At 41.3% G+C, this 13,774-nt stretch overlaps 1 protein-coding gene across 4 annotated transcripts in view; it reads left to right on the top strand.

Annotated features, from left to right (window-relative positions):
* LOC139475333 (transmembrane protease serine 3-like) overlaps nt 1-11,507 on the top strand; it is a 34,324-nt gene extending 22,817 nt beyond the window's left edge. For all 4 annotated transcript variants that reach the window (XM_071258581.1, XM_071258561.1, XM_071258573.1 and 1 more), the window contains exons 9-15: nt 44-173; nt 1,252-1,374; nt 3,341-3,390; nt 4,543-4,714; nt 5,154-5,449; nt 7,214-7,347; nt 7,915-11,507. In XM_071258581.1, the coding sequence (XP_071114682.1) occupies nt 44-173; nt 1,252-1,374; nt 3,341-3,390; nt 4,543-4,714; nt 5,154-5,449; nt 7,214-7,347; nt 7,915-8,091 (1,082 nt within the window). In that variant the 3' untranslated portion in view covers nt 8,092-11,507. The remainder of the gene's footprint in view (nt 1-43; nt 174-1,251; nt 1,375-3,340; nt 3,391-4,542; nt 4,715-5,153; nt 5,450-7,213; nt 7,348-7,914) is intronic.
* Nucleotides 11,508-13,774: the final 2,267 nt, after the last annotated feature.

The raw sequence follows: 13,774 nt of genomic DNA, 5'->3' as shown, positions 1-13,774 counted from the left end.
GCACCAATATCTGTGGCTCTATGGGTAATATTGAATGTTTCAGTACATCTACGGAACCCCAACTCAACAGTTCCATCCGACCTCACCATACAGAAGGATGAGGCTAGGTACTTGGTGTGTGCCGATGAGTGGATGGATGCCAACAGCAACTTCATATGTCAAGAGTTAGACATGTAAGATGACTCCTTTACCTCATGTCACCGCCTCCGTGGTCTAGTGGTAGAGCGTCTGCCCAGAGAGCAGAAGGTCCAGGGTTCGATCCCTGTACCCGTCATACCAAAAGATATTTAAAGATGGTACTTGTTGTTAACTTGCCTGGCCTTGGCATTAAGGGGCTAAAACAAGTACGAGTCGGCTCGTGGACTGTGTCTGAGTGGGGTATTCATGTTAAACTGTGGCATAGTATCTCAGTGGGCTAGCACTATAAAATCGACAGTCAGGACTAGTACAAGCAGCCACACACACACATGCATGCACGTCACTGTATAAGTGTAATAATCTTGGTTGCGACGTTAAACCCCATTTCACCTTACCTCATCTTACCTCATATAAGATGACTGCTTTAGGTGGAATCAGTCCCAATCAGAATAGGTGTGATATACTACACCCCTGGCAAACCTTATCCAGAGGACGAGTGTAAACCTTAGTTCTGTAGTCCTCAGAGTTTGTAGCTACCGGTAGTCCTGATGAACAAGACAAAACTGTTTAATATGTTTACATTTTCTGCCAGTTTTTTCAGTTTCAATGTGTAGCAAATTTGAATCATTGAGAACTAGTTCAGAATCATGGCCCTCAAATAGTGCCAGTCAATGAGCATACCATCACTGGATTATTACTAGTCCTTTGCACAATTTAGTAGTCTCAGGCTAGCAGACTAGCATGAATTTTGAAGGCAGACTAGAACTTCATTGGATGTCCTGAAAAAATACATAGGTTGCTCCAAAATTAGAAAATAAAAGTGTTCCCTGAAAATATTGAAAAGAAATAAATCTGCCTCGGATTTTACACACTGAAGAAAACTATTCACTTGATGGCTTGTCTGGCTCATCCTTTCCGAGAAAGAAGTGGGGGTGGGCGGGGAGGAGGGGGTTAGGGATGGGGGGGGGGAAGCAGTCTGCTGATATTCAGGGATACAAATGGACGAAAACTAAATTAAATGTAATATACATGTATTTACCTATGGAATGTAAAACATGTGGATTCTTTCAGTATTTTGGAGTAGTTTATGATGCTGGTGGATCTGTTTAACAGGTCCTATCAGTCTACAAGCTTCCAGGAAGTAAGAAACACGTCTTCCAATGCCGCCTACCTTCTTCTGAAACCAGCTGCCATGTTGAGTAGAGATCAACCAGTCAGCTCCTTCTTCACCCAAAGGTACGCACTGTCTACACATGCACTGCCTACAAAATTCCCACTGCCCACACAATGCCTACACCTTGTCTACATGTTGTCTACACACTGCCAACACACTGCCTACAGAGTCTTCACACAGCCCACACCATGTCTACAACTGCCTTCACACTATATAGTTGTCTACACCCTGTCTAAACATTGCCAACACCTCAGATCAACAATGAGAAAAATTGTTTTGTTTTTGTTTTTATATATTTAAAGCTACAGTAAATCACAAGAAATTAATATTTTTAAGGCAAACATAACAGGCTCATATTTCTCATAACCATATCCTTATTTTATTTAATCTCCCCCAGAAAGTGTCATGCTCTTCTCTTTCTCTCCCTTGCCATTGCTGTCCTTTAGGCGTGCCAAAAGGGTTTGAATCCCAGATTTACCCAAATTATATTACTTGGTTTGTCAGCTGCATACCATGCTTGTAGGTTTCACCAATGTGGTAAAACATCTAAGTCACGCATCACTTTCTTCCCACATCCATCTTCCCGAGGCAAGGGAATTAAGTGACGATAAAAGTCCATTTTCCACCCTTGGGGAACTAGGTTGGAATTTTTGTGGCTTGATTGTGGCGCCGTCATTGGCTAATATAAGTTGTCAACTGGGGGCTCAGCTGGGCGTATATTGGCTTGCACACAGGGTATTGGTATTTTCAGCACACATTCATGACGATCTGATCAAGTTAACCAGAGAAGAGTTTCACATTTCACACCCAGTGCATGTGACTTGTAGCGCAACACTTGAGCACCTTCATTTAAAACATGAACAGATTTGGAAACTATCGATGCCCAGTTGATGGTACACATGCTCTACAAATCCTGTAATTTGACAGAAATCTGCATGGCTGTCACCATGTTCTTTGTGAACATGATGTCAATTTCGTAATGCAATATTGATTGGACTATGTGAAGACCCATTAGTCCAGCCAAATTCCAGACAATTATTATCAGTTATACCCCTGCCTCAGGAAGATGACCACTTCAAGCTGACATGCTCATACAGATATTAAGGACCCTGAAATTGCAAACAAAATAATTATAGTATTATGAAATGTATAATGTAAATTCAAGCATGTGAAACTGACTGTAAATGTTGTTATCATTATTAAACACTGAAAAGAGCTTCGATCAGAGACCGTGGCAGTATACAGTTTCTTGTTGCAATATTTATTTTTGCTTTTATGAAATCTGCTCAGTTTGTCAGTGAAAAAGTTGGCTAAGGTGCCAAACTTTTCTGAGGAGTTGTCTCCCTTGGCTGATCAAGGATCCACTGGTCGTGGGTTCTAGTCACAGATTAGCCCACATCATGATCATTACAAATATGCACCACACCCGTGCTTGTGAGTTTCTCAAAAGTGGTAAATGTCTACGACCTGCTCCATTTTGGACACGAGATCTCTGTGATACAGCCAAACACAGTCTAAGCAGCATCTGTGATTCCTTGAATGTTTCATTTGCTTCTCATTGCATAGTAAGAGCATGGCCAGAACTTTGGTTTGTGAGTAGAACAAATTGTGCAAAGAATCCAAGCTGCTTTCTTTCAGAAAGTCTCATATTATCATAGACAGATGTGATTTACAAGAATATCTGAATATTAAACATATGACTGAACCACAGACTCAGAGGCATCCTGCATTGGTGTTCATGCTTTCAATCACTGGTTTGCCTGTACGGACCTGATATACAGCTGGAATAAAGTAACTCACTAAGTTTTATGAAAGAGGTAGTTTTGCTTTGTGCCATGTGACTGTATCTGAGACTTCTAGGAATGTTATCGACAGCTTCTATGGTGTGGTTGTGGCTGTGTTAGACTTCTCAAGATACTTCTGTCTCTGACCTGAATGTTTCCATCTGTATGGAGTGAGGCTGTGGCTGACCTAGAGCTGCTGCTTGTGTGAATGTGATTGTACTTTTCTCTCTCTCCCTGCATGCAGGTCCGCCTGTCCATCACTGACGACTGTAGCCCTGTCTTGTGTACAGCAAGGTTAGAACTCTTCATTTCTCACACTCAAAGAAGCACTCGTAAAATCCATGTTCTGCTCAAGATCCTTTCTGTATTATATGTGTAGTATTTCTTTTAGTCGTGCATGTAGAGGCAACCGCAGTGGTTATTTGTCATTGAGATGTCTATTTGTAAACAATGAAACATGTATTTTATTATGTATTTTGTTTTAAATTACAAGTTAGATAATCCTCATTATGATATTTTCAGAAATATTTATTTGTAAGAATCGTTCTCTACTCAAATTGAAGACTTCAACACTAATCTTTTAAACTTGGGATAAACTTTCCACAATTGTTTTTAAAAGAATCAACCAAGTTCTCTATAAAGCAAAACTATATATATGTGTTTCCTATTTTGAGCCCTGGTGGCACGGGTGGCCCATTCGTCTAAGGCGCTGCGATTCACTGTGCAGAGTTGCATCCCTTGGGCACACCAGAAACCTATGATTGTGGGTTCGAATACCGGTTCGCCCCAATTATGTTTCTAGGTTTGTCAGCACCATACCCATGCTCGTAGGTTTCACTGAAGTGGTAAATGTCTGAGACCTGCATCACTTCGGGCTTTCATCCCACATTAAGCTGACACGCCGTGATATACCTGGAATACTGTTAAAAGCAGCGATAAACCCAACTCACTCCCTCACTATTTCAGCCCTTAGATTTAATGGAGGGTGTTACTCTTTTTCTAAAAAACATTACTGGTTTTTCTATAGTGAAGTGCACCAACTTAACGACAATGGTATAATTGTGGATGATATGGGATGATGATAAAAGTTACAGTGCAACACATGAAAAAAAAGCTCTAGGGTCTTCAGATTTGGGTCAATTGGGAAAACAGAAACATACATATGTTTAAATTTGGCCTGATATTTCAGTCTAAGTGTGAGCCTGTGTAGGTTTATTTGGGTTGGTTGAGATTCTGGGGTAGACTAGGTCCCCGGAATCACCCAGAATGGGTGGTGGTGAGGCGGTTACATTGTTTATTCTTTTGGGAACCTATGTGGAAACATTTCCATCATTCAGTGTACAATTTGTAATCAATGTATTGTCTGATGCTATTATCCTGTCAACTTATTACTTGTAGTTGCAAAATAAATGTAATGTAATGTTATACCCATGTTGTCGTGTACAGAATGTGGACAGCGAAAGGCCACCTTCATCACGCCTTATGTTGTTGGTGGGAACATACCACAGGAAGGGAAGTGGCCCTGGGTTGTCTCCCTTTCCTACCAGGGTGCAGCACAGTGCGCCGGTGCCCTCATCAACAAGCAGTGGGTGATCACTGCTGGGCACTGTGCTTCAAGGTGAGAACTTACCTTATCTGGGTAAAATCAAGTGTTAATTGCTTATATGAACCTTCCATGTGTAGCAGGGTGTGGAGTCATCCCACAGATGACATCCTTAACTTGTCAGCTTGCTGACGGGGTTAACCTCTTTGGTCATGTGGACAAGGCGTCCAACCTCTGATCAGAAGGTCCCTGGTTCGAATCCCATCACGGGACTCGGAAATTTTATGGCCGCTACACATGGCAAACATAATTAAATCAATGCAAACATATGTTTAAGTCTTTGAAAGGCATTTAGAAGCTATGTACACATAAGGAAGAGAATTTAGGGATGTCAACTTCTTTATTATGAGGAACTCATAATACAGAAGTTGACATCCATAAAATCTCTTCCCGAAACATATGTTTGGATCAACACTTTTGGGTAAAACTTGCTATTATTTCTTTTATTTTTCAGGCCAGGTCGTTTTAGTTTTGTGACGACATTCTCAAACATTGAAATTCTCCTTGGCACGGTGGACAGACAGGGCGGGTCGAGCCATTCAGAGAGAGTACGTGCAGCCAACATCAGCTACCACTACAACTTTACCGGTGCCCGGACACTGGACTGGGATGTCGCCCTGGTGCAGCTGGAGAGACCGGTGGAGTTCACAGACTACATCCAGCCAATATGTCTGCCTTACGAGGGACAGACCTTCCCTTACCCCTCCCTGTGCTACCTGGCTGGATGGGGACTAGTCAACAGTGTGCAATGTGAGTATCGTGTTGGACTAGTCAGCAGTGTGCAATGTGAGTATAGTGTTGGACTAGTCAACAGTGTGCAATGTGAGTATCGTGTTGGACTAGACAACAGTGTGCAATGTGAGTATCGTGTTGGACTAGTCAACAGCGTGCAATGTGAGTAAAGTTTTAGACTAGTCAACAGCGTGCAATGTGAGGTTAGTGTTGGACTAGTCAACAGTGTGCAATGTGAGTATCGTGTTGGACTAGTCAACAATGTGCAATGTGAGTATCGTGTTGGACTAGTCAACAGTGTGCAATGTGAGTATCGTGTTGGACTATTCAACAGTGTGCAATGTGAGTATCGTGTTGGACTAGTCAACAGTGTGCAATGTGAGTATCGTGTTGGACTAGTCAACAGCGTGCAATGTGAGTATCGTGTTGGACTAGTCAACAGTGTGCAATGTGAGTATCGTGTTGGACTAGTCAAAAGCGTGCAATGTGAGTATCGTGTTGGACTAGTCAACAGTGTGCAATGTGAGTATAGTGTTGGACTAGTCAAAAGCGTGCAATGTGAGTATCGTGTTGGACTAGTCAACAGTGTGCAATGTGAGTATAGTGTTGGACTAGTCCATAGTGTGCAATGTGAGTATCGTGTTGGACTAGTCAGCAGTGTGCAATGTGAGTATAGTGTTGGACTAGTCAAGAGTGTGCAATGTGAGAATAGTGTTGGACTAGTCAACAGTGTGCAATGTGAGAATAGTGTTGGACTAGTCAAGAGCGTGCAATGTGAGTATAGTGTTGGACTAGTCAACACTGTGCAATGTGAGTAAAGTTTTAGACTAGTCAACAGTGTGCAATGTGAGTATCGTGTTGGACTAGTCAACAGTGTGCAATGTGAGTATCGTGTTGGACTAGTCAACAGTGTGCAATGTGAGTATCGTGTTGGATCAGTCAACAGTGTGCAATGTGAGAATAGTGTTGGACTAGTCAACAGTGTGCAATGTGAGAATAGTGTTGGACTAGTCAAGAGCGTGCAATGTGAGTATAGTGTTGGACTAGTCAACAGTGTGCAATGTGAGTATAGTGTTGGTCTAGTCAACAGCGTGCATTGTGTGTAAAGTTTTAGACTAGTCAACAGCGTGCAATGTAAGTATCGTGTTGGACTAGTCAACAGTGTGCAATGTGAGTATCGTGTTGGACTAGTCAACAGTGTGCAATGTGAGTATAGTGTTGGACTAGTCAACAGTGTGCAATGTGAATAAAGTGTTGGACTAGTCAACAGTGTGCAATGTGAGTATAGTGTTGGTCTAGTCAACAGCGTGCATTGTGAGTAAAGTTTTAGACTAGTCAACAGCGTGCAATGTAAGTATCGTGTTGGACTAGTCAACAGTGTGCAATGTGAGTAAAGTGTTGGACTAGTCAACAGTGTGCAATGTGAGTATAGTGTTGGACTAGTCAACAGTGTGCAATGTGAATAAAGTGTTGGACTAGTCAACAGTGTGCAATGTGAGTATAATGTTGGACAAGTCAACAGCATACAGTATGGGTATAGTGCAGTGTGAGTATAGCGTTGGACTGGTCAACAGCGTGCAGTATGGGTGTAGTGTTGGACTAGTCAATGGTGTGCAATGTGAACATATTGTTGTGTTGTGCAAATCTGCTTTTGGAGTTGGAAAACGGTGTTGCCGCAATATCTCAAGAACTAATCGCTGGATTGTCTTCATATTTGGAACTATGGTGTATATACAGGCGGGGGCCATTTCATCACTTTGTGACAAATACTTGTTGTTTCAGATTTACCCCCTGAGAAGCTGCGAGATGCAAAGATGCTGGTGTGGGATCGGGAGAGGTGTAAGGACAACACTGGCAGTAGCAACAACTCTACCCTGTGTGCCGGCTACCTGAACGGCCCGCCTGCAGGCTGTCAAGTGAGGCTCTCACACTCAATCTAAACACTTATGAACATCTCAGTCACAATATTGGTGGTCCCATCACATCGAGAAATGATATCTCTTGCCCTGATATGTCTGCAAAATTGCTTAAAGTGGAGTAATACCATTCTCACTCCCTGTTAAAAGCCACAATAGTTTCTGATCTTATAGTCAATTGATCAGTTTCTTTACCCACCAGTTCTTCTTCTTGTCCAAGGGAGGTGGATATCAACTGATGGTTTAACTTCTGGGGTGGATCTTGAAAATACTAATCCTGCCCCTGCAAATCGAACATAAATAAATGCATATCCAGGCATGCGATATTTCCATCTTAAGTTAGAATTCGGTCTTTTTTATTAACCCCTAGGGTATATTTTATTACCCCCTTGTAAATATATTTAGGTTCATTTTATGGACCTTGTAGGTGGAGTGCGGACCTCAAACATCGGCTTTTCAGTGTCTTTTGTCACCCTTCCATCACATGCCTTAACCCCACCCCTGAGGAGGAAAAGGTTGTTGCCATGGTCTCTGTCATTATGTCATGGTTGACGTTTCTGTTGCCAGGGTGACAGTGGAGGGCCGTTGATGTGTCAGGAGGAAGCAGGAAGTGGCTGGGTGCTGGCGGGAGTGATGAGCAGTGGGACCAGCACGTGCGAGAACTACCCCTCCTCCCAGGCCAACAGGTTTGCCCACATCGCCAGTGTCAGGAAGTGGATACAGTCAGTCATAGCTGGATCTTAGTATAACCATCGGTTGATCTTAACATTGCCAGGGTCAAGAAGTGGATAGTCAGTTAGAGCTTGATTTTAGTACAACCATTGGTTGATCTTAACATTACCAGGGTCAAGAAGTGGATAGTCAGTTAGAGCTTGATCTTAGTACAACCATTGGTTGATCTTAACATTGCCAGTGTCAAGAAGTGGATAGTCAGTCAGAGCTTGATCTTAGTATAACCATTGGTTGATTGACCATTGCCAGTGTCAGGCAATGGATAGATTCAGTAATAGCTGGATCTTAGTATAACCATTGGCTGACTGAACTTTAACAAATTGCTGGCCTTAGTAATCGCATGACACTGGTTGCACCGATCTTAGTATTGGAATACTATTGGTTTTGTGTTGACATAAGCTGATCATATTATTGGCATATACCTGTGATCTTTGCCTTGGCATATTCCTGGTCTTAGCACTGGCATGAGACCAATCTTAAACCCAAAGATCCTGTGCCGAGCGTTTCACTGAGACTGATCTTGTCTTTGACGTGAGACTGGTATGTTATTACAGTAATCACATTTGGTTTGAGAGTATTTCTTGTATTTTGGGTATCATATAAATTGGCTAATGATAAGTTTATAAGTGCTAATTAACATTTGATTATTCCACATGAAAGCGTTGTATTATTTCCTGGATCTCATGTAAAAAATAACCTTAATATGACGTTAGCAGTGTTAGTCTGGGAGTGAGTGGAAAGTGATGTATTTCTTTACATACAATATCCAAACAATGGTTGTGTCATTGACGGATCTCCTGACATGTGTTACTAATATGATTATACATGTATATTGATGATATATTTATTATCAAGGACAGTGTACATATTATGTTATTGCTTGTTTTTATTTGCAGTTCTGGTTGTGCATTTTGATACCTTGTGTTACAAGCCCCGGTCTTTCGTGTTACTTGTTATTTCATTGGTTGTGATCTGAATGATAGTATTCTACAGGGTTACCATGGTTACCACTGGTAGATGGATACCCATGATTATACAGAGGTGCAACAACATATTTGCATTTTCTTAGCCTGTTTTAGTGATCTTCCTTGTGTACTATGAAGCCCTTTTGATGTGTGCTTGTTCATTTTTTTAGTTTTGGCATGTGTTGAGATTTGTATGGGGGGGTTATGTTCCACCGATAGCTACTGTCAAATGTGGGGGGGGCCTCAGGTTTTACGTTCCACCGATAGCTACTGTCAAATGTATGGGGTCACAGGTGGCCCAGTCACAAAAGTTTGCTGTTCAGAATTGCATCCCCTACACATACGTGATCCTATGATTCTGGGTTTGAACCAGGGGTCCGGAAAATTTTAACACCCAATAGGACATTTGCATTTATGCCACACCCCCTTCAAATAACATATTTTAGTACAACTTTTCACACACATTACAAGTTGTTACGTATTCATAATATGATGAATTATGAATTGTTTAAATTTAAGTTGTTTAATTCACCGGACAATTGATAACAAATAACATCATTTTAGAATTACATGGAAAACATATGTTTATTTCTGTTATAATAACGATCTGTTAACATAGTGAACAGTCTAATTGATATTCATGAGTTGTATCTGCTCAAGTGTATGCGTTGTAACATTTGGATCGAGACTATATCCCATATTTGGTTATCTCGTGACCTCACGGGAAAAGATTTTTTTTAAACTTAAGATTCAAACTTTGAATCCCAGATTTTCCTTGATTGTGATCATTTTTACATATCATACTTGCTTGTGGGTTAGTGTTTAGTAGTATCTTGGTCTTTTATATACTACACCTCTCTGTCTAATACAGGGGAGATGTTTGATGTCTTCTAACCACTTGGTTGCTTAATAAGGGGAAACGTAATAGATCAGGAGTTCAGGCGTGGTGACGTGGATAATATCAATCAAAGGATTATACGACCCAGACTTGATTATGTACAGGCCGCTGTTACATAGCTTGAATATTCTTGAGTATGGCATTGAACACCAAAAAATGCCATGACAATCTCATGAAATCAGATCGTTTACTCTGATACAATACCTCACTACTTTATGATCTGAGAACACTTGCATAGGATGTCGAGTCAGGTGAACATTGAGTGACCGTTGATGATCCGAATCTAAATTAAGAATGTGTGGGTTCTTGAACCAATCAGATGTCATCTTCCTTAAATGATTTTGCTTCATTTCTTTACTAAATTTTGATTTTAACGAAAGAAAATCCATGCAGGACACAAGTATTCCTTCAATGGCACTTCCTTTTGGGTGTTGATGCCATGGAGTAGGACAAGGTGTATAAAATATCCACAACAATATTCTGGCACAACCTTCATTATGAACTTTTGGAAAAGGCTGTGTCAATCTCATTAAAATCAGATCTTACTTCTCGCTATTGCTAAACAAAGATCTGTGGACATCCTATTGCAGGTCATGTCAGAAGGACTTTTCATCCAACCAGAGATCATAAAAGCGACAGTCAGAATGTGTTTCCTAATCATGCAAACTCAAAATATTTAACAGGGGGTATTCCGAACAACAGTTATGGGTTCTATGATTATAAACATACAATTTAGGCCATCTATAAGCCATTCCAGAATGTTCTTTTTATCAGTTTTAAAATTTTTAATCAAGAATACGTCCAAATATGTTTCGAAGCATAGTGCCGTTCTGAAAATACTGTTGTAAAGCTCGAGAAAACTGCCTTGTTCAGCTAATGTAGATTTCTTGTCAGTCATTTCATTGATCAGTCAAAGTTCGCAAAAGGTCATTCTGATATGCCCCTTAATGTGATGTCCTCAGATCTTTGTTTAGCGGTAGTGAAAACTAAGATCTGATTTTAATGAGATTGAGGTTGTGGTAGCTCATTTTCGATATATAGAAATCAGATATGATGGTCTGAATGTTTTGACCACTCATACCAACAATTTAGAAGCCTCGGTGCTGATTGGTTGATTAGAAAGTTCCCCTGGTGCATCCTCCAAAGGAGATGCCTGAGATCTTCATGCAGAGAGGTATTGTATCGGAGTAAAAGTTCAGATATTAATGAGATTGACATTATGAAACATGAATAGGTACCTTGATACATTATCAGTTTGCCACATCCTTACATTCTGCAGCTGATGGTGTGTATTGTGCTGGTGATGGGTGGATGTATGGTTCTTGTTTCATGATCTGCAGTTTGATGCTGCGGAGATGAATTCTGTGAATTGTTTTATGTTTGTCAGCAGCAGCTTATGCCCTTGTTCTCTTGATGCATGGTCACATCACATGGTCCTTCTCTTGATGGATGGTCACATCATGTGGTCCTTCTCTTGATGGATGGTCACATCATGTGGTCCTTCTCTTGATGGATGGTCACATCACGTGGTCCTTCTCTTGATGGATGGTCACATCACGTGGTCCTTCTCTTGATGGATGGTCACATCACGTGGTCCTTCTCTTGATGGATGGTCACATCACGTGGTCCTTCTCTTGATGGATGGTCACATCACGTGGTCCTTCTCTTGATGGATGGTCACATCAGGTGGTCCTTCTCTTGATGGATGGTCACATCATGTGGTCCTTTTCTTGATGGATGGTCACATCATGTGGTCCTTCTCTTGATGGATGGTCACATCACATGGTCCTTCTCTTGATGAATGGTCACATCACGTGGTCCTTCTCTTGATGGATTGTTACATCATGTGGTCCTTCTCTTGATGGATGGTCACATCATGTGGTCCTTCTCTTGATGGATGGTCACATCACGTGGTCCTTCTCTTGATGGATGGTCACATCACATGGTCCTTCTCTTGATGGATGGTCACATCACGTGGTCCTTCTCTTGATGGATGTTCACATCATGTGGTCCTTCTCTTGATGGATGGTCACATCACATGGTCCTTCTCTTGATGAATGGTCACATCACGTGGTCCTTCTCTTGATGGATGGTTACATCATGTGGTCCTTCTCTTGATGGATGGTCACATCATGTGGTCCTTCTCTTGATGGATGGTCACATCACGTGGTCCTTCTCTTGATGGATGGTCACATCACATGGTCCTTCTCTTGATGGATGGTCATATCATGTGGTCCTTCTCTTGATGGATGGTCACATCACGTGGTCCTTCTCTTGATGGATGGTCACATCACGTGGTCCTTCTCTTGATGGATGGTCATATCATGTGGTCCTTCTCTTGATGGATGGTCACATCACGTGGTCTTTCTCTTGATGGATGGTCACATCATGTGGTCCTTCTCTTGATGGATGGTCACATCACGTGGTCCTTCACTGTGGTCTTTTGTCAGCAGGGAAAGTGTTCATGTACTTGTCGCTGGGAGTAATTACATGTGTATAACAGCACAGAATATCTTCTCATTTAATGCATTATTTTACAAAGATTCTTGTGATGAAAAGTGTTCAAACTGAGAAAATAGACTCATTTACAAAGTCATCACTCAGGACAAAATAGACCGATTATGAAAATTTTGTGTGTAGATAAAACATTATGAGTGTGAGACAGGAAGACACGGCTTTAATTGGTGGAGGAAGCATAAGGACTATTTTTTATAGTTTTCATCAACAGCATCCCATTCACTCGGATGTGATTCATAAAGTATAATGTGAATTACAATGATGTCTTTTGTGATGGGTCAGTTCTTGTGTCATATTTCCAAGGATGGAAAATCATATCAGAATTATTTTGATGGTTATGGATGAAATCAAGAAATGTGTGGTTTCGTTTTGCATTTTTTTAAACTGTTGTGTTCAAATGTGCGTTTCTAGAGTTAATGAGTTATTATTTAAGGACATGATCCTATGCAGCGGCCAGCATTTTACATCACAGTCAGCAATATTCTCAATATATCACAACGACCTCAAACAATCAAGTCAGTGCCAGCCAAAGCAGTGGTTAACAGCATGAGCAACAATCCACACTGACTGGATCGCTGTCAGTGAGACCAACCCACCCTCATTCTAGACATCCCCTGTGAAGATCTGGGTTAGAATTAGTCTTCAGCAACCCATGCTTGTCGTAAAAGGTGACTAACTTGATTGGGTGGTCAGGCCCTCCAACTTTGTTGATGCATGTCATCGTATCCCATTTGTGTAGATCGATGCACATGCTGTCAATCACTGGATTATTTGATCCAGACTTGATTATTTACCGACTGTCATCATATGGCTAGAATATTGGATTGCAGCTTTAAACAACAAACAAACAAGGCATGTGATTGGCCAGTGCCAGTTATTGGATTGCTGATCAGGAATCTGGTTACGTCCTATTTCCAGAGTTTTAAATAGAATATATCAAAGAATAGTGTGCTTAGCAACTTGGTCATGAATGCTAAAAATCCCAGACAATGTGTGGGATACATTTTCAAAGTCTTCCATCCCTAGCCTGCATGAGCCTCATGTAATTGTCTTGGTGTTTATGTTACACCTCTAGTTGAAGTTGGGAATCACTTCAATATCCAGGAGTCATTGCTTTGAAGCAATAAAGATGATTGGAGTCTGTCTCACATACATGTATAGGGGCAGTCGGGTACTCTGGTGGTTAAAGCGTTCGCTCGTCCTGCCGAAGACCCGGGTTCGATTCCCGACATGGATGCAATGTGTGAAGCCCATTTCTGGTGTTCCCCGTCGTGATATTGCTGGAATATTGCTAAAAGCAGCGTAAAACCATGCT

Source organism: Haliotis cracherodii, unplaced genomic scaffold (assembly GCF_022045235.1).
Source record: "Haliotis cracherodii isolate W230 unplaced genomic scaffold, xgHalCrac1.p SCAF_1, whole genome shotgun sequence".
Taxonomy (NCBI): Eukaryota; Metazoa; Mollusca; class Gastropoda; order Lepetellida; family Haliotidae; genus Haliotis; species Haliotis cracherodii.
The sequence above is the reverse complement of the archived record's forward strand: the minus strand, read 5'-3'. Positions and strand labels throughout refer to the sequence as shown.